The 22,207-nt window shown below is 38.2% G+C and overlaps 1 protein-coding gene across 1 annotated transcript in view; it reads right to left on the reverse strand.

Moving 5' to 3' along the window:
* LOC140232194 (uncharacterized) overlaps positions 1-22,207 on the reverse strand; it is a 170,877-nt gene that overhangs the window by 34,372 nt on the left and 114,298 nt on the right. The window contains exons 17-25 of the mRNA XM_072312332.1: positions 18,703-18,738; positions 16,265-16,361; positions 15,365-15,471; positions 12,404-12,615; positions 11,531-11,639; positions 10,796-10,887; positions 10,113-10,206; positions 8,858-9,013; positions 8,223-8,348 (exon numbers count right to left, since the gene is read on the reverse strand). Coding sequence (XP_072168433.1) covers positions 8,223-8,348; positions 8,858-9,013; positions 10,113-10,206; positions 10,796-10,887; positions 11,531-11,639; positions 12,404-12,615; positions 15,365-15,471; positions 16,265-16,361; positions 18,703-18,738 — 1,029 coding nt within the window. The remainder of the gene's footprint in view (positions 1-8,222; positions 8,349-8,857; positions 9,014-10,112; positions 10,207-10,795; positions 10,888-11,530; positions 11,640-12,403; positions 12,616-15,364; positions 15,472-16,264; positions 16,362-18,702; positions 18,739-22,207) is intronic.

Below are 22,207 nucleotides of genomic sequence, written 5' to 3' on the forward strand. Positions count from 1 at the left end.
TGGTTATCATACATCCACAATACAAAGAATCCAAGCTTTCTCCATACCAATCACACACTTATTTTATGTATTTTTCTTTTTTTTTCAATATTCAATTTCCTACAATTGATATACAATCCTTGATCAAATTCAAGTATGTATCTGTTATATTGTTTAATATCTGAAACACATTCTTAAAAATTTTGCTCAAGCCCATCTACATCTACACAGTAGAACCAATTACTTTGAAAGGTCTAGAGTTGGTTTAATACTAAATCATAGAATTGAATACTTAGGTATGGACTACCAGGGTATAGCTCGTAGGAAGAAATAAATACATATATTGCGTAGGGGTAAAAAAAAAATGCTTCAAGCTCTATATGTCAAAGATGTAACACTCCCACACATCGAGTGGTTTAGAATGGCCACAAAGTAACAACAAAAAATCAAGAGCACTATCATGTATGACAGATTTGGAAACAAGGCTAAAATCATAATGTAAAAACAGTTTACCTCAAATTTGTCATTAAAAAATAAAGTACAATTTCCAGTGCGAACACCTCACAGAAACCAAACTACCAGATACACTTGGCAGCCATTTACCTCGACATTCTACAAGGGCGTGGTACCAAATATTGAAACTAAATCAAATCAAGGTTACACCTCAGTGGACATGTCAATTCAAGTTGATTTAATAATGGAATAACTTTTCCACTTCATAAAAAGAAATCACATAATAAATATGCTGTCCTTTGTAAACCAAACAACTTTTGTTTCACTCTGTAACAACATAGACATTGTACTTATGTCTCTGGTGTTTTTACACAAGTTACAAACATCATTGCAGAAAATATTACATCATAAATGGCAAGGTAAAGCAAAGAGGTAGTTTCTAAACACACTTTAATATGTCAGCAAAATCACACAAAAATGTTGTCAAAAGCAACACGGATGTCTGGAAAATGTACTTGATGGATCATTGCACAGAAAACAGACAAACTAATAGAGGCAATTTGCCAAGAAGAGGTTATCAACAGCATACAGTAGCTTTGAAAACAGCAATGAGAATAATGAAATATGGACATGGCAAACAAAAAGAACACGGCAGAGCACCACACATAAAATATGGGTATCGAAATGAATAGGGTTATGGAACATATATTGTCAGCAGCTGCAAAAAGAATACAATTAGTGCGAATACAAGGAGCTGCGATTAAGATTAAAAAGTGATTCATACATTGAGAGACAGACATGGATAGTGAGAGACAGGAATATATAGAGAAATATATATATATGTTTCATTTCAAAGTCATACGCACAAATATGGACGTGTAAATATTGCAGACAAGTAGTGACAGATGCTATAGCTACACACAGCAAACTGAAAGGAAAGGTTAAGTTAATATGCTAGAATGCCCTTCACAGCACTGCAACACCAAAAGAGAATGAATAGAAATGTCGATATAGAAAGAGATGAGGAAGCAAGGAAGATAGAGCTTATTGTAAGAAGGCTAAGATTCAAGGTGCTATAAAGACAACAAATAAACAATACTGATATTTAATGGCAAGTATAGTTTTGAGCTGAGGCAAAGACATGCACTAACAAAGATGGTAAAATAAATAGCAACAAAAACGAAAACAACGGCAAAAACTTTTCTTTCATTTAGGTGAGTGATGGGAGTATGACAAGAGGGAGGTGAAAATTAAACCATAAAAGGTGGATCAAATGAAAAATATGTAGGAAAAATCATTCGGACAGCACCTTGACCTTGCCGATGGCGCCGGTGCTCTTGCCCTTTGGAGCGGCAACGGGCTTAATGCGCGGCGCGGCCACCGCGTAGTCAGGTGAATCGTGCGAGGGTGGTGACGATGGGGCGAAGAGGGGAGAGGAGGCATAGGGAGAGGGGGGCTTGGCTGCCGGCTTGGGGGATGGTTTGGAAGAAGGGGAGGACTGTAGGAGGGTGGGTTTTGTTTGAGTGGGACGGTGAGTATGAGGATGATTCATGCATGTTGTTCACGGAATGACATCATCATCGTTGTTGTAGTTGCAAATGGTTGGAGGGAAGAAAGTGAGAAAGTAGGAAGAAAAAACAATGTTACATGGGTTTAAGACAAAAATAAAAGATAGTATAAGGTGACTTAACAAAATGCACACAGCATCATGACATATATACTTTTTTTTATTACTGAAAATCACACTCAATGGCTAAAAAAAAACAAAATTGAAATCACACTGGTATTGGGCACATGTTACACAGTTTGGTCAAATACATAATGAAAGTCATTATCCTTACATGAATGCAGAGCTTGAACAAATGATGCAAGAGGACAAGGCATTTTCAATGGTTTTTTTATTCTACAGATAGAGAGAGATATGACATCTTCTAAAAGGATTGAATGGAACATATGTGTGCATGAATGTGCCACTGGCCAAAGTACAGGTAGGAACAGTGTACTTGGTATTCACTATAGACAACAAACTTGACTGCGTGGTGTAGAAAGTGTCCTATCAACAATGACGCAATGAAAAGTTGAGATGCGCGGATGAGAGTGGCCTACGTGTTGCTCGCGGACCTACAGGTCATCAATAAGCCCGTTGATGTCACCGTAAATGCCTACCTTGGCCTCGAAGGCGATGTCGTCGTCAATCTCCTCCTTCTCCTTCTTTTTCGTGAAGGAGGACGGGTCCATGCCGCCGAACATGGACACGGCCCCGGCGGGCGGCTTCTTGCTTTGCTTGGCGGGCGGCGGTGCGACGGAGGGGGATGATGGCGGGGCAGGCTCCTGGAGATGGTGCACATCGTGTAGGTAGGTAGAAGAGAATAAGGAAGGAGAGTGGGGAATGGGAAGGGGTCGTCAAGATGTGGAGTGGTGGAAAGTGGAGGAAGATCAAAGGCAATGATATTGCAGGATACGCCAAAGCGCTTTGAGACTAAGACTGTGTCTGACTCTGTAACACGGTCAACTTCAAACACAACTAATTCTGTTGTGGCCAAAAATGCTCTTCAGGGTCCCATCTCATAGAAGGTGTTAGGACATAGCAACTCTTGCTAGAATAGCAACCTCTTGTAGCAACAGCTAATTAGGAAGTAAGATTCTTGTCATTACCATCATGAATGCCATTCCAGCATTAGTTGGTATTCATAGCATTTTTAAAAATTTTTTATTTTAGTGAAATGGGGCCCTGATCACTTTCAAAATCACATCCAGGTATGAGGTAACACTCAAGGGCTGGAACAGCTAGTGACTGACATGAAACTAATATCACTGCACTGATTAGATGGCTTAATTTGGTAGCATTCAACAGTCCATTTTAAAAATCTAACGTTACTTCAGCAAAATGTAGCAGGCCATGCAATACAAGAGAAAAGTGGTCATTTGAAGTCAAATAACAAATAAAGGAAAACAATCAGGCATAAACTATTTATATTTCTCCTTTGACGTGTCACTTGCCCAAAATCTCTACAATGTACAGCCTAAGTATTTTTTTTTTCATTTCGTTTCGTTTCATTTAATTTCATTTCTATTACAAATTAAAAAAAAAAATCATTACAGTTTGAAGTCATAATGTAATAACATTTATTGTGGGGGGACCAATAAAAGCCTAGTAGGCTTGATGGCAAATTATGCGTGTGTGACTAGAATTAGTATTTCCTATTTGCACAATGTATGAAACATTTACAGCCCACCCGACTGAGGAATCCAAAAAGTGATTAAATATACTGTAAAAGTGGATAGTTTCGCGCGAGTAGTTTTTCACGCTCGCCCAGGTTAGATGAATTTCACATGTTTTTGATTCGGTGGATTCAGGACATTCATTTTTGGAACATAGGACATTGAAAAAATGTTCATGTGTTTTAACTTTTGTGCTGGTTTCTGGTCGTGCGAAATGTGCAAAAATTCCCATGCTACACAAATTTCCACTTCTACAATATTCATCTCAAATTAAAGTTATATCTGGATCTTTAGATCCAGGAAAAAAAATGAACAGAAAAGCAAATGGTTTGCTGGTAACAAAAAGTGTAACATGAAAATATGCATATACAAAGAAAACATGCTGATGTCTTATACAAATAGAAATAAATATTCAAACTTTAAGCAAATGTTTTCTCCTTATGTGGGAAACAAATATTACCAGGCACAATGCAATTGTGACCACAGAGAAGGGATTGTAACCTCAATGCATGCAGCACTGTATAATTCTGCTCATACACTTTATGCATGACTCTTTAAATCATACGAGTACAAGATGCAAGATGGGCAAGGGTTTTATTCACATTTTTCTTCTTTTTTTTTCTCCCACAAGTTGGATCTGTCATGCATTCAAGCAGCTAGCTGTATTGTTTACATGGAGAAAGGGGGCTAAATATAATTGACCTTGAGGCAACAATTTGTAACTTTCCATATTTTGGTGATGCATTGTGTGTGGAGAATAGAATTAGGCTTATTGAATTAGAGACTGATGACTTACAAAGTAAACATGATATGTAAACATCTATTCACACTATGGATGCAAGAAAATTGGCAATATTCCTGTCTGGATGGCTCAACCATCCCAAATGAAATTAGAGAAAATGACATTACCAATTCAAGAAGACATTTAGGGCATCCCATTTACAAGCAAGTGTTGCCACTTACGTAGCATGATGACAGCAGCATCAGTGTGGAATGACAGTACACTTCCTTTATTACCTGATAAAGAATTACGCTCACAGAAAGTTTTTTTTTTTTTTTTTTTCTAAGGTTATGTTTCAATATTGGAAGCTAAACACATCAGAAACAAATACCCTCACAGAAATTTTTTTTTTTTTTTCCATAAGGTTATGTTTTAATATTGGAAGCTAAACACATCATCATGTGACATGCAACACTCACATGCACTATCATTTCACAAATAGATGCATGTGACTATCCAATGATGGAAAACGGACTCACCTCTTTGGCCGTGGTCGAGGAATTTGCCGCGGAGGCCATGACCCCGCCGCCCAGAGGATCGTCTACGCCACCGAGCGCCGTCTTCACGTCCTTCTCCGGATCCTTCTTCTCCTCCTGCTTGTCCTTCTTTTTCCCTTCCTCCTTCTTCTTTTTCTCTGCCGTCTTCTTCGGCTTGGGCTCGGCGAACAAGTCATCCTCCTCGTCATCACCAAACAGTCCCGCGTTCTTGACCGGCAGCGTCTGCGACTTCTTCTTCTTCTCCTTTGCCGTGGGTGCTCCCTTGGCGCTCGACGCGGGGGGCCCCGACTTTTTGCTCCCCGCCGTCGCAAAGAGGTCGTCTTCGCCATCGTCGTCGTCGCCAAAGAGGCCCTGACTGGCTGACGCGGAGCGTGGTTTGCGGGGCGATCCCGACTTTTCATCCTTTTCTGACTGAGTCTGATGTGGTTAGGCATAAGAGAAGTTAGGTATGCCTGTTCAACTACATAAGCTAGGAAAGAACCTCCGCACACAACATGTTTGTATGGTGGTGAGATACCAGCACAAAAGTTCTCAACACATCCAAGACAATCATTGTCATTTTCAATACATGACACCAGCATGAACATTTCTGAATCACATTTTTATCTCTTGAGTGGCAGAGAAAGAGACAATCCCAAGGAGCAACAACTGAGTGTGGACAGAAAAGATCTTGTTGGGCTTGGAAACTCTCAAGGGCAGAAGTCATGTAAAATATGATGTTTTATAACATGATGTAAGGGGCATGAATGACTTTTCTTTTTTACCCAGTAAACTGGCTTAGTGAATGCCTTTACATAGAAATACATGTATGGCGCTGCCTTTGTTTGATGCACTTATAAGTGATGCTTGTGTCAGCAGAGAAGGAAAGGAAAAAAGGTTACTAACAGCCACTTGGATCTAACTCTGAAATCACATTGTTGCTCCTTGGAGTACGTTTTGTATAAGTTTTGCAGTTACATTATATAAAGATCAAGCACTTTTACAAAATGAGCAAAAGCATATATATGCAAATAAATCATATAGGCCAAAACCTTCTGTACATTTTCCTGTGTCACAACATGATTTTTATTTTCTTTTTCACAGAGTCTTTTGTGTTGTCATTTAGACTCGTCATTCCACCTCCTTCAAAACTGGTAACAAGAATCGGGCACTAGTAGTGCACAAAAACTACACTGACATTGCGAACACACACACAGCATCAACAATGCACCAACTTTAAGGGTTTACACTCTAATCAACAGCGATGTTGTACACTCAGATACATATTGAACAATACAGCACCTGTGTGTGAAAGATAGTTGAAATAACATGTTTTCTTGGGTAAGAATCCATTAAGGAAACTTTCACATCAACACTGACACTGTAAGTGTTGAACACATGTTACTCTTAACAACCTAGTCCACAGGTGAGGTATACTGAGTGGCAAAACAAAATCAACTTGTGAATCATTTAATGTGTCAAACTCATATACTTGCATTCAACAGGCATAAAGAAAGAAATTGCAATACAGGCACATACTTAAATGGGGTAAATAACTTTGAAATTCACAAGGTCATTATAATAATTCAAAAGTCACATCAGCTAGAATTAAGTTTGTGAAAAATTATTCTTTCTTGATTTGTATTGGACTTGTCAATAGCTTTGAATTTGGTGAATGAATACAAATCCCAAAGGAGCTACAAGTATGAATGAATTGTGCAATAGCACCAATCCTGTGGCTAAAGTTGCAGTTCCTGTCCAGAAGCAATCACTAATATGACATTTTGTTGGTTTGTTGGTTTGTTTTCTTTTTGTTCCTGTGGTCAAAGCAATTCTGTTTGCAGCAGTATTGAGGCTTATCTTCAGCTAGGTCATAAACATTCATACATAGTGACTATGTTTGCACGGCACCTTGTTATTTTTCAAAGTCAATTTTCCCATCATGATAAAATCCTTGTTCCGACATTGCCAACTGCAAAATCACATTTGAGAAAAGTTAAGCTGATAATTGATAAAAGAAAGGCCAGAGCTGAGTTTTATTCCTAAAACATAACACGGTAAATAGTTCTTGTGACTGAGAATCACAAGGCTATATTCATTTGATGAAGCCAAGTTTTGAGGCTCTTTTCTTTTCCCTGGCTCTATTTCTTGCAAAGCAAGGTCAGACGTTTTGCAGCATTTACAATGTGTACATTATATCACAATTGAGAAAATATTGTCTGACCATTTTCCCTCTTCTTTCTGTTTAGTTGAGGGTCAAGTACAAGTGAATGAGAGATGCAGAATAACAAGCACAACGTTGCCTCTTCAAAAGATAAAGAATTGTTCAATTGTTTTTGGCAAGGACGAAGAGGTATGAAAGAATATGAGAGCAACATCTGTCATTAATGGCAATGCCAGATCAAGTTTTTTTGTTTCTTTCTAGTCCTTTTTTTTTTTAAAGGGGGGGGGGGGGCGGTTGGGTGGGCAGGTCACATGATTGCATAGGCAAAGATGCAGTACTGGCAAGAAGCACTCAAAAATTAAACTTTGGGTTCAAATCCCTGAGTCATACACTTATTTATTGCTTTGATCTATTCATTCATCTATAAATTTAAAAATTCCTTCTCTCCCTCTCTCTCCTTTTTTTTTTCAGTTTAAGAGCATCAACCGAGATAGAGTATGGGCACTGTTTTGTGTGCACTACTCATTTTTCGCAAGTTCAATTTCCATTGAATACTATGCACGTCGAGGACCAAATGTCAGTAGTGAAAACAGTTTATATGTGCTCACTACTTAAGACTCAATATGTGATAATCTTTCTTGTAACTTACTTGAAAGAGAGATTCTGTAGCTAGATTCACCATGCTAAAATGTCTCAAAAAAAAAAAAAAAAAAAAAATCAGCTGTCTCCCTGAATGCAAGTGAACCTGGTAACACCAGCACATCCTTTACTTTTACTATACATACTGGTATGTCATGAAAAGGAGGCAAAGAAATCCACACATACACAAATTTAGAGGCATCTCTTTCAGGGGTAAAACATAGTCCAATTAAATATGACTGCAGAAACTGTTGATTTTTGCCCTCTCTCATAACATGTAGAAAAGAGCATGAAGAAATGATGGCAAAACAACAAAGTAGATGCTGAGAAGATATCTGAGTGTGTGTGTGTGTGTGGGGTAGCTTTGAGTGTAGACTTGCCAGTACTGCACATAAAGAATGCATGCATGCCTTGAAGGAAGGAGAGGGGGGCAGGGTGGTGGCATGCAAGCAGACGAGGGTACACTCCTTCCTCCTCCTCCTCCTCCTCCCCCTACGATATGACCCACCTTGGGCTGGGGGACGGGCGTGTCCGAGCCGAAGAGGTCCACCCCGGGGTTCTCCTCGTTCTTCAGCCCAAAGAGGATGGCCTCGTCATCAAAGATGCTCTTGCTCTTGGTCCGTCTCCGGGACAACTGGAGGAGAAACGGAGGATGCGGGAAAAACGTGAGGATGGATGTGCTGCTCTTAGTCTTAAATGGTTTTCAAAGTCAACAAACATGCACACAGGGGAGTTAATGATTGAATTTTGTTACATGCTCAAACACTTGACCACTATTTGCCAAGTTGTAGATCTGTATGCATTTGACTACTTTACCAAAAACCTGTCTATAGTGTGAATTACTACAACATTGCTCACAAAAAAAAAGAGAAAATCTTGGTGGATCAGACAAAAAGTATAGGGGAGGGGTATATGTCCTCCCTCTTCGCTGGCAACAACTTTTGAGACAAATGTGCCCATTACGAAAGAAAGCATGATCATGAATGTTCCGATGGACAATCAAGTACAGGAAGAGTTATAATTTGGTCACTACCAGTTTGGCAAGTTAAACATACCCTGCATAATGTAAGACATCATTATGTTCTTTATTTGAATCGCAAGGTGAAAATGTTTCTCCCATCATTCCAGAGGGAGGAGTCTTACCTGTTCTTCCTTTGTGTTTGGCTCCAGTTTGTCCCTCTTCGGGGGCGGGGCTGGGGGTTCCCCAAACAGCTCTTCATCCTTCTCGTCGTCTTCGTTGAAGAGGCTGAGTGTGTTCTGTGTGCGGTTCGCCTTGGAGTTTGGTGAGGACTCTGAGTTCTGCAGCGTAGGAAAATATCAAATCTACATGTTCACTATCCATAAATTCTTCCACTTTACAAGCATGCAAATACACACACATGCACACACACTCACACAAAACAATCATTACTCTGCAAGATTATAGAAGAAGTGACAATTTCTCCGAAAAAAGATGAAACAAAACCCAGATTTAGTGTTTCAAAATAGTCTTAAAATGTGACATAGGAATAGAAGCAACCGATATAAAAAAAAATGCTAATCAGTATAATCAATGTTAAGCACTGTTAAATATACAAAATGTGAACAATAGTTTTAATTAAATTGTTTCTCGTATAAACCATCTACAGTTATGGTTTATTGAGAAAAATAGTGATGTCTCCTTTACATATTTTAGGCTTAATTGCTAAATTCTTACATGGTAGGATATTTTGTGATACAACTGACTAAACTATGCATCAAATGTGATAACTCTAACACTTTTTAAATCATTGCTCCCAATGGTAAACAATACCTTTAAAAGTGACAGGCTACTACTCTTTGCTCTAAGGCAATGAAAACAAAGAATGAAATTCAGTACAGCGCCAACATCACTACTGGGCAAATCTAGCATCATGATATAAACAATCTATATTCTATTTCTATACTTATCTACAACTGTATCTATCTATCTCTCTCTCTATCTATCTATCTATCTGCTTTCTATAAATTGTATGTACATAAATGTACTGCATACAACATATATTTCACAAGTCTAAATTTTTGTGAATCGTGAATTCTTGACGATTTCGCGAGTGGTTAAATTCGTTATCGTGGAGTTCTGTACTGAACGGAGAAATGTACATGCGTATGTGATATTCACATCGGGGATCAGAGTCAATATTTTTGCGTGTCTTTAATTTCGCGAATAGCACATGACTCGCGAAATTCACGAAAATAAAAACCTCTTGAAATATTCTGTGTATACAGTATGTTGTACATGAGCATGTAAAGGCAATTACTACATTGTATATAGTATGTATAGATGCATGCATGTTTGTTTGATCTATCTATCATTCTGTCTATCTGTCTATCATTGAACAATCCCGTTCCCCGATTAATCTCTTCACTGAAGACTCACCTGTGCCGGAGGTTCTACCTCCACCTTAGGGGGACTCCCAAATATATCAGACCCTTCAAAGAGGGCTACACCGCCAGGAGGCTTCTTCCTGGCACTGAAAGGAGAAAAAGAAGTGGCATCACATCTTGACATTATAAATCTGTGGCCAATATTTTCTATCTTTCACTGATTCCGCAGAAAATTCCATCAAGATTGAAAAATGGTTGACTCTACTGAAAGGGTTGTACTTTCAAACTGAATGCACATTACCTCATAATGCTTAAGAGGCTAATACGTAATACTTCTCAACGTGCACTAACTGATTTAAATACTTCAATCATACAAAGAACATGTGGGGACTTTCCCTTAATATGACAAGCATGATGGCACTCCTAAAGAATTATGAGCTCTCTGTGATAAAAATATTCAACCCTTTTCCCAGCTTGAACTCTGAGACTGTAACTCATGTCAGCCATGGTGGAGGGGGGGGGGGGGTTTGAACACAAGAGGGAAAGATGATTCGATGGGTTGTACAATTATGGCTGGAAAAAAAAATTGCATACAGAAAAAAAAAAGCCCTGTACTGAAGAGGTCTACAGTAGAAAGGGAAAGGGGAGACGGGAAAAGGAAAGATGGGAGGGGCAGGGGGTGTGGCACAGAGGGGGCGTGGCACAGGGGGGCGTGTCACATCACATGGTACTCACGGTTCCTTGGCCTTGGAGGTGGCAGCAAACAGGTCATCCTCACCAGTCTCCTCTATGTCATCAAACAATCCTTGGTTCTTCTTGGCTGCGGCCTTCAGGACGAGTATAAAACAAGAGATAAACATGAAAAAGAGAAGTTACATCACTTTAATAGTATGCCTTTTATTGACCCCCCCCCAAAAAAAAAAAAAAGAAAAAGAAAAAGAAAAGAAAAGCAAAAGCACATGGAGACAAAATGAGAGAAAGAAAAAGGGGGAGGGAGAAACAAAGAAGTGAACAGAGATGTAGAATGATGCCAACATAATACAGGTAAGAAGAAAACTTGCCTTGTTAGTTTGCCTTCTGTTTTTGTTGTTGACAAGTAGAGAGAAATCAGGTGAAAAAGAAGAAGCAACTCTCTCAACATGTCTCATTTTAGTACATCTGTACTGGGGTTCAAACTGATTTTGTTACAAAATTTTCAGCCGCCTTCACAGCTTGTAAATTTCATAGCTACTTATCACTGAAGCATAATAGCTACTTATCACAGACGCAGTACTTGTACTTTTATTTACCAAGACAAATCTCATATTGCATACTCTCAGACTGCATACCCATGAAAACTGAATGATAAAAGCCTCTTCTCTTTCCACATGCAGAAAACCCAAGAAACCACAGTATGCAAAAAAAAAAAAGGAAAAAAAAAGAAAGAAAGAAAGAAAGAAAAGAGAGAGGGAGCTTATGACTAATAATCACCTTCGTGTCATCTTTAGGAAGTGGAGGGGGTGCCGCGAAGAGGTCATCCTCGTTATCATCTGCAAAGAGTTTGTCGCTGTCATTCTGGGCTTTCGACTTCTCGGCTGGCCTGTACAGTCAGGAACAATCAACGGCAAAGAAAACAAGTTTCACCTTTTAATTCCAAGATGAGAGCACTTCAGAATGTGACCCAAGTTCCAGACAACCTATTCCCTCAAACATACTTTCTACACAAAAGAGTTTGATACTTCTGCTGCTCGAGATTTCCTGGAATACATTGTACGTACTTAATATGCATGCTAAAGAAAGGAATTATGTATACAGCAATAGTAATGAGAAATTCCTCCTGTCACAATTTGAGCATAGCTACATCTAACCAGTTTGGAACAACTGGTACTAAACATCTGTTGCGTAAGCTTGCATTGAATAGGCAGGGTTGAGCAAACAACAAATCAACATTGGAGCAAAACAAAGAGAAATATGAGTTGTTCTGTAAAGTTTTGGCTGAGATATATTAATGGGAGCAATGCAGGGATTACTAGGATGGATGGCAGGACTACATTGGAGACCAGTGCTCACAATAAAAACCATAATCATCACCATCATAAGCGTCAACGTCATAATCATTACCATAACTACCATTATCATCATCATCACTGTCATCATCGTCATCATCATCATCATCGTCATCATCGTCATCACCATCATCATCACTATCATCATCGACATCATCACCATCATCATCATCATCATCATCATCAACACCATCTTCACCATCATCACCATCATCATCACCATCACTACCACCATCGCCATCATCACCATCACTACTATAATTAATAATTCTTATTGGGAGAGCATCTCCAGCCTTACTTGGATGGCACTCCAAACAAGTCCTCATCGACGTTGTCAAACAGGCCGCCTCCCAGCGGCGTTTGGCCGGTCTTGGCACGGCCCGCCCCCGGTGCTCCCACCATAGTGTTGACGTACATGCCTTCATCCCCGTCGTCCTCTAGAGGGGGCGGTTCCGTCTGCCCACCGACGGGGCCAGCGCTGCCAAACACGTTGACTGCACCTACAGGTATCTGGTGGAAATGTGGCAGCAACATTGACACAAGGATGAAAGAGCGATCAAAATTTTGTGTTGCCTCAGGTGCAATAGGTATGCTAGTCCAGTTGTGTATAGCTCTTGAAAAAATATTGCAGTGATCACTCTGAGCATAACAGTATCTTCAATTTCAGTGATGTAAATGCATCCGCTACTATTATGCCACAATTTTCTTTGCAAAGGAGCATGTACTGAATAGCAAGAGCTACTGTATCATCATCTCTTATAAAATACATGAATGTATTTAAAGCAAGATCATGTTGAACAGGGTCTGTGCTCAATTTTTCAGGCTGTTTCTGCGCTAAGTGGCCAAATCTTTAAAATCATGCAGAAAATACACCGAGTTCTGCTCCCCATATACATGTACAATCTAAACTTGTAACGCTTGTTGAGTGTATGCTTTGTGCTCTTGATAAAATCTATAAATTTGGCAACAAAACACAAAAATCAGCAAAATTTACCAAAAAATGGCTAAACCTTTAATATGGAAAAAAAAAAAGGCTGAGGAGGTGTGCTAAAATTGGTTGGTTTCTACGGAACATTGGACCAGTCACGGCATCAGGTAAATTTATCCCTGAGAAGCAGGGGGGGGGGGGGGGGGAGGAGGAGGAATGTGCTAGCTCATCTCCTTGCCCCCCTGGAGTGGAAAAGAAGCAACATCCGCAACTGTCTCTTAAAAAAGAGAAACCTTACACTTCTCGGTGACATACACGTACACGTTGACAAACTGTTGCCCCAAAATCACAAAGACAATAAACAGATCATGATGATCACACATAAAAAAAGGAGAGAAAAAAAAAAGGACTTGGCAGAAGAGCGTATAATCTGCATGCTCTCTGCCAGCGGACTAAATATATCCCCCCAAGTTGAGTCGGTGTGCTAATTTTATCCGCAGCGATGAATTAGAAGAGGGAAGGAAATTCAACGGCTTGTGAGTGCGGGAAATGAATCACAGAAACTCTGCCCTCGAAGAACACAAAAGATTTGTCCTCAAGGGGTGGGAGCTTATTAAAACTTGTGGGGGGAACAACGGATCTTAACAAAACTTCAGAGTCATTCATAAACCAAAAGAGGGAAGAACTGATACAAGATGGTGATATTTTGCCTCTCTGCAAAGAAATATCTTCACTGTACAATTCACAATTAAAGCTATACATCAAGATTAAATTTGTTGTTTGACTATTTACAATTATACAAAATGCACTTTTTTACTCTCTAAACTGTTCTTCAAGCTCAACGTGTCTCATACCTGTGTTGCTTGGAATACATATTCACACAACAGATATACCAACTTTAAATTTAAATTCATCACTTGCACTTGCAAATGAACTCACTGCAAAACCTACGTGAAGGACGTTTATGGAGTGCACAGACTGTTAATACTCCATGTTCAACTGCAGCTGCATTTCTGATCAGCTTTTCTGCAAGTCAACAAATTATGTGACTCATGAACAGGACATATACTGAAATTACCACGTGAAGGAGAACTACAATCCAGGGATTAAAAAGGAAAAAAAAAAATCACCTCAACTCTCACATATCAGAGTGAAAAACAAGGTAAAGCAGTCCCAACGACACATAAACATCATGGAAGTAGGTAAATACCACATGATGCACATCATTCCACTACCAATCCCCCCCCCCTCCCCACCGTATGGTTCATTCCAAGTGCACATAAGTAGGCAACTGCATAGGCACATTAACTCTTTCTGTGCCAGAAAATTTGGGACAGTATGTACAGTCTTTTGGGGTTTTCTGTGCAATCACTCAAAGCACACCAAGGATCAAAGTGTCATTTCAAAGAAAGAGTTTGACAAATTCAAGTATTCCCACGATAGTAAAAATCATGACAACATTCTACAACATTCAGTCCTAGAGATCAGTACCAATGCCTGAATGCTGTATACAAACCATGCACTGCTTGGATTTCAGACCACAAGAAAAGTATGATCTAAATCAACCTTTCACTTTGTTATTTTTCATTTGACTTCCAGGCACTTTATATGTCACCTTGCACAAATATTTCAAACTCTGGTCATGCTGGAAGAAGAGTGAGGATTACTGTCTGGAGCAGGTGTTTTAAATATGTGGCTCAGTATCTGAATACTGCACTAGAATTAGCCCTTTCCATACTTATTTCATATAATCATCATCACTTGATTTTTTTTTATAATTATTTATCTTTTTTTTTTTTTACAGTTTCATCAAATCATTTTGATTATTTAGTATTTTTCTATTTTACTTCTTGGTCACAGTATGTAGAATTAGAAGCCATTTATCATGCTCAAATAAGTACCAATTTTGTACATAATTACCATGGTTTATTGCATTATTTTAATATTAATTTTTTTTTTTTTTACTGTTTTTAATGTTTTTTGATAATTTTTTTTTAGGCTACCAAATCTCATCATCGAGCCACTAAAATATGAACTTTAATAATTTGGTAGAATGAATGGGAAACAATAACAACAATAACAAAGGTTAATGTCGAGCCTCATGCCAAGTGGTTTGGTAGTACAATGGACTCCCGTCATAACGAAGTCCTTGAGACCGGCAGTTTTCTTTCGTTATATCGAAATGTCACTATAACCGTACAAATAAACAATAGAAATACATAGAGTGGATAATGCTGTGGCCTGAATTTTTACTTCGTTGTATCGCAATTTTGTTATAACCGTGCTCGTTATAGCGGGAGTGCACTGTACGTGTAGTTTCATAGTTCTCACCTTCTTCTTGGGGGGTTTCTGCTGAGGCTTGCCTTCTCCAAACAGGTCACTGTCATCCTCTTCCCCAAAGAGGTCCACTGGTTTCTTGGCCCTTGGCTTCCCTGCTCCTAAAAGAATTACCAGGTATGAGGTATTTTAAGCATCAATCTACCATCGTAACCATGGCACGCATGATTTTACGCACTTATTCGAAATACACAAAGAGCAAGTAACTGCACTTTATAATATCTCTTACTACAAAATATAACATATTGTCCGCATACCACGTAGACATATTTCGGTTATCTTTTTCTGGCTGTAAAATTACTCAACACCAATCTATCTATCTAACTATCTATCTATCTACCAGCTTTTCTTTCCCCTAATTTGCTTATATATAATGTTCAAAATAGCAATTGATATTTCTGTATATAAACACAGTAAGGAAAAGAGGATGTTTACAAAAAATGCATCTGCAAATAGCTTTATGTACATTTGTGACAACCCTAAAGGAAAATATACTTTTGCACATAAATACCACACGCTGTGAAAGTGGATATTTCTGCAGTGTGGAAATTTTCACGCATTTCATGCAACACAGATTTTGCTTATAACATGTAATAATACTGCAAAACTATAAATTTTAGCATCCATGAAACTTCTGCGAATCTCACTAAAGTGTTTGCATACACAATGCACTGGATGGCAGTGGCGATCCGCGAAAGTTTCATGCCGCGAAAAAGGTCGTTGGCCCCAATTCGTGAAAGTTTCCTGCTGCAAATGCTCCTGGTTTTACATTAGTTTATCTCCTTTATTCCGCAGAATTAGAAACATGCAAAACTCATTTTACCACACTGAGCATGAAAAATTAATCAGGTGAAAATGTCCACTTTTACAGTACTGTTTGAGACACTCCAGTACCTTTCTTTGGGGCCGCTTTGTTCTGTCCCGAAAACAAGGGGTCGTTCTCCTGGCCCGCAAATAGACCTCCTGACTTTGATTCCTCTGGGCGTGACTCCTAACAAAATATACACATGTTGATGTTGTTGTTTTATGATGGAGCTTGAGAGAAGACACACAGAATAATGTGGTAACCACAAAAAAAAAATGTATTTGAGAGAATGATTGTGTGAAGCTGCAGCACATTACAGAGAAATAGAGAAGGGGGAGGGGAGGAGAGGGGGGCGATTACACGTGAAGTAGTTCAGGTGGAGAGATACAATGTATGTCACTGTGTACGCACGAACACGCAAGATATGTGTACACCCATCACACAAATCATTTACTTTAAATATATTTGTGAGTCACTGTCCCACAGAACAACAGCTTGTGGAAGAAACACACTTTTTCTCTCTTCATTTTAGAGTCGAAGACAAAAGAAAATAGCTCAACCTCCATGAGTAAGAACACAGGTGGAATACAGCAATAAAAAAAAGGGGGGGGGGACCAAAGACAGAGCTGTTAGGTAAAAGACTTTGTGGTTGAGGATAAGGTCATTCTCGGCAACCATTGTGACACTGATTGGATTATAAAGTGTCCTTACTGCACGTATTGATGAGAGAACAAGTGTGGAGGGATCAGGCCAAGTGCTGGTGCACAAAACTTCCAGAGAATCATGGAGCAATCACAAGTACAATTGAGAGTATGCTACTTCCCTGCCCCTCTTACCACTACTACTAATATTCTTAACAACAAAAACATCAGCAGTGTATCAATAACATAAAAAAAAATCTACACAGTTCCAACGTTACTTTTATAAATGTATTGATTGTTTTTTTCTAAAAAAAAAAGAAGGACACTGGTGCTTGTGGCAGGGCATCATTTGCAAAGACTTTGCCTTATCACTTTGCATTTCATGTAAATCATTTCTAAAAGACAAATTAGCCATAAAGTTACCTAAGAAGACAAGAAAAACAAAAAAAAAAAACAAAATGTCTTGGACTTGCAACCCCTGATTTACATTTTTAGTTGTTTCCATCCATTTTATCTGTCAAACAAAGACACTTTAGGAGTTGTGAAATACATTGTTAAAATTTAGTACTGTGGAATGTTCAGGCAATTCTACCATAAAAATGCATAGATTTTTAAGCTTTTTCTTTTTTTTTTCTTTTAAGTGTATGGGACAAGTGTCTCTTCCCATCATGCACTTCCTTCTGTTCAGTAAACACCCTAAACCCCATAAGAAATATTGAATATCGTAGAACGTTTCATCCTCTTGAGGAATATGGAAGGTACAACAATCATTTCTCAGAGTCAAGGCACTGTTTGACGTACATGTGCACCGTGTCTGCACCCCGCCAAGGGGTTTCAACTGGTGACAGTCCACTGAATCAACAACAGCGTGAATGTTAGTCATGTATGTCGTAACCTCCCAAGATTTCTCAACCACGGAATCGCCTCGGACTGATCTCCGGGGAAAGCAACTCTATCAGTGAGACTCAAGTCACAACCCATTTGGCTCCATTAATTAAAAAAAGAAAACCAAAACTGCACTCTACAACTGACAAGAATCATTATAGCTCCGTGCAGTTATCACTCGTAAGCTTGCATCTCGGCACGGCCTGAGAAATTCATCCCGCGACTGGGAAAACGATTTCCACGGAATTCCGTAATCCACCACCTAATTGGGAATTAAAGGTGCCGTGGCTGGGACGAGGAATAAGTTAGGAATTGGTAATTATCAATTATGAAAGGATGTTCATCTTGCACACTGGAGAAAGAAAGCACTTAATTAACCTTCAATCTGTAGATTGATTTCTGCAATTTTGTCAGAGTTGCTCATTCCAGAAAAAAAAAAATCAACATTTTTGGATGAGTAATGTGAATAAAACTAGTATGTAAACTGCAACTTCAGAGAACAAGCAATAAATACAGATGAAAATCATCCCGTAAGCTTTCACAATTATAACACTTCTTTAACACAGCTCAACCTAGCTGATGGCGTCTGTCTGCAAATGATCAAATTGGGACTGTAATGCAAACTTGCTTACAACCGAGTCCAGGGACATAAATGGATAACATATAATTATCTTGCCACTTCTTTTGCTGGCCTCTTGAAAAAGACAACTGCAAAATGTTTGAAACTATAATTCCAAAATCAATTTGAAAGAAATTCGAGTGAGATCTTTAGCAGAAAAGGACAACTTAGCTGATATGTGAGATAAATAGACTCACAGAGTTCCATTAACTTTCAGAGTGTTAACATTATATTTTCAGCTAATCATAGTCTTGGCACTGAAGACTGCATGAAAAAGAAAAATGAAAAATATAGATGAACAAAACAGGGGTTATGCTCCATAGATGTTTAATAATCTACACCTGTACTACCCAGGGGAAATATTATAACATATTCAAAATACCTCTTTTTCTACTTGTTCAACAATAACCTCATCAGGCTACAAGTATGGATTGGTGTCATTTTTCAATTATATAGTAAGATGTGGAGGTATATATTATAACAGTTGACATCAAGATAGACCAAGCACAGGGAGTTGACATAGGAATGTTGTTGGACACGAATGACACATTCAGTCACAGAGAGATTGTGTACAAATTTTGGGAGGTGACGGAAGATCATTTTGGTGAATTATGTATTAAATAAACATTGGAAGGAAATAACCACAAAGACAAAGAAGGAACGAAAGTTAACCCATGGGTCAAAAGTGATTAAAGTTTGTTTTGATAATTGGGAGAAAGAAATAGAGTGAAGCAAACGACACAGACAAAAAAAGTATACGGAGAGAGAGGGTGGACATGTCCGTAGATAGGTATGTGGATAGATGATACATATATAGAGAAGAAATATATAGACAGGAAGGCAGATAGATAGAGAGATAGATGAAATATAGTTTAGAAAGAGAAAAGAAAAAAGATAGTGATTAAGAGGCAAAAATGCAGGATATGAAGACAAAAAAAAAAGTTTGCAGGAGTGAACAAATATATTACAATAGATACAGGAGATAATGAGGAAAAAAGGAGCATGCAGTATGGTGGGGGGACAGAAAAAATAGGAAATAGAAACAAACATATTGTAGATTAGTATACTACAAGACATGCATTATACACCAAGAATATTAAATGCAGATTATGTTACATCGTCAAGAGTATGACATTTCTTGTTAGTGTGTGAGTGCTTTCTTCCCATTTTTTCGTTTTCATTTTCCACTTGAAAATGTAGTTGGCTATACACTATGTATGTTCTTCAAATAGTCATTTCATGATTCAAATCCAAAGTCACCACATTCATCATGATATCAAACATATCAAATTGTTTGACAGATAAATTTCTGTGCATTGGAAGATTTATAGAAAGTATAAAATCAGTATATTCTGAACGAGACTTAATGCAAACCACAATTCTTGATTAAAGTCAATATTATAGTTTTAAACATATTTTTCAAAATAGTTATTTCTGATTCCCAAAATATGCATGTGTGCTTGTACACACACACAGACACACACACAGACACACACACATATACATATAGTATGAATATCATTAGTAATACATGCTGTCATTATACAGAAACAGTGCACAAGGTCAAAGAACATTCATGCTCAGTTAAAGGACGTTGAAAATTATAAAGCTACATGCTATAGATATGAGCAGAAAGCTAACATATAATGAAGACAAATATGGCCATAATACTAATGATACAATGCAAATAAGACAAAACAGTAATCATGATAGACCTCAAATGCTGAAGATATAACTTATTGCCATGAAAGCTGATTGATAGTTTACAAAAAGACGGTGGTGACTATGGCATTGAGAGAAAGTATGAAAGTGATGATGATTACACGCACCTTGATCAAGGCTTGATCTAGGGATGTGAGCGATGATTAAGAGTGTAAACTATGATGATGATGATGATGATGATGAAGACGATGAGGACAGTGAGAATGATGATGCTGCTGATGATGATAATAATGGTGATGTGGGTGATGATTAGGAATGTACAATGATGACAATGATGATGATGATAATAATGATAGAGACGATGACAATGATGATGAAGGTGATGAGAACAATAAGAAAAATGATAATGGTGATGATGATGATGAAGGCGATGATGAGGAGGATCACAGTGATGATGATGATGGTGGGAAGACAGAATGGATCAAGATTACAGAAAGAGAATTAGCTTTGAAAGGGGATGGTAGTGGAAATGTTACACATTGATAAAAGGTGACGCAAGTGGAAATAATACACGCTGACAAAAGGTGATGATGGTAGAAATGATACACATTGACCAAAGTGATGACAAACTAGTAGAGCTAGAATTAGTTGATGATGTTAACTTGATACCACTTTCAAGATGCAGACAAAGATAATAGTAGATAAGAAAAGCAAGCAGCAAGTCAAGGGGTACAAGATGCATGATAGATGAGAACTAAGTTTCCTTTGGTGATTACTTCAATTTAGCCTGGTATCAATGACATCTCAAGAGAAAACTTAATATAATTTGTATACACATTGATGCATTGTGATTTTCAGAAGGTCATAAAGTTTTGAAATCCATTGATCATCTTGTCATTTGAACAAGAATTTAACATGAAGTTAAACATAAGATAATATCCAGCTTTACACACAAGAAGATTTAAAAAAATCACTCTTTTATCAAACTGAAATTATATTTTGATGATTATCTAATCATCAAAAGATATCCACACTAGGTTATTTTTTCCTGCTGTTGCATTATTCTTCTGTTACATATTAAAGAGGGTGGGGTAGTAAAGAAGGGGGGGGGGGGGAGGGAGAGATCCAGGAAGTAAGGTTAGTTGACAGGAACACTTTCGAGAATATTGTTTCTCCTATTCTTAATCGTACACCTTTTTTTTTCCTCAGATGTATCAATGAAAAAGATCAGAGGTGTTAAGTGAACATAAATTGATTCAAAAGCTAAGTGGAAAAATATCATTATAGGAATAAAGACCTTAATCTATACACTAATGAAAGCATTGCCACAGTTCATTTCCATGGAGTTGCATATTTCACACTGCAAAAAGTCAGCCAAGAAATGCATTTGGTATAAAAACAAGCAATACTGCTCACACTTTATTTATTTGTTTTGTGTCTGTGAAGTCCAGGATCTTTATTGGACACAGGAAGAGATAAAAAATGAGCTTTGGAGCTTTGATGAAAGACTAGACGATGATGGCAATCAGAGGGTAAAGAGCCTTTTGGGACACCAATCTTAAGGGAAGGAAGAGCTAATTAATTGGCTGCTAGTGAACTGCTGCTGACCTCAAAAAGGGGGTGGGGGAGGGGAGGTTCATGTTGTTTGCTTTTCATTAGTTCAGAAACTACAAACTTTCACATCTTTATAGAGATATTCCAAGACAAGGTATGGGTGTCTTTGGGGAGCTGTATATATTCTTCGACCAAGCACAAATGATGTGCAGCCTACAGAAAAGCTTTCGACTCAAGTTTCTGTGGTAATAGACCTCCTCAACACTCTTCATACACTCTATTACACAAAAACTATTATTTTTTAATGGAATGCAACAGGTATCATTATTAAACTTATCAATTTTCCTGCCATCTATTTTTTTTTTTGTATTTTTGTTCCCTAATCTTTGTCTTGAGTGTTGACTCCAGCCATGAATGGGGACATGCATTCATAAGTCCTTTTAACCCATTGAGGACCGACTGATTTTGTTATAACACGCATTTCCCATAGACACCTGCCCGAGTTTCCTCAGGACTCGTCTTCAACAGGTTAAATGTCAAAAAGGCTAAAGACTGAAAGTTGTTTATTCTTTAACCATGGCAGGGGGATGTACATCTACCCGACTGCTAGCCTGTGGCAACTTAATCTCACTGTTGGGCAAATAATATGAATGGAAATATGCCTGAAAAAT

Source organism: Diadema setosum, chromosome 8, assembly GCF_964275005.1.
Source record: "Diadema setosum chromosome 8, eeDiaSeto1, whole genome shotgun sequence".
Lineage (NCBI taxonomy): Eukaryota > Metazoa > Echinodermata > Echinoidea > Diadematoida > Diadematidae > Diadema > Diadema setosum.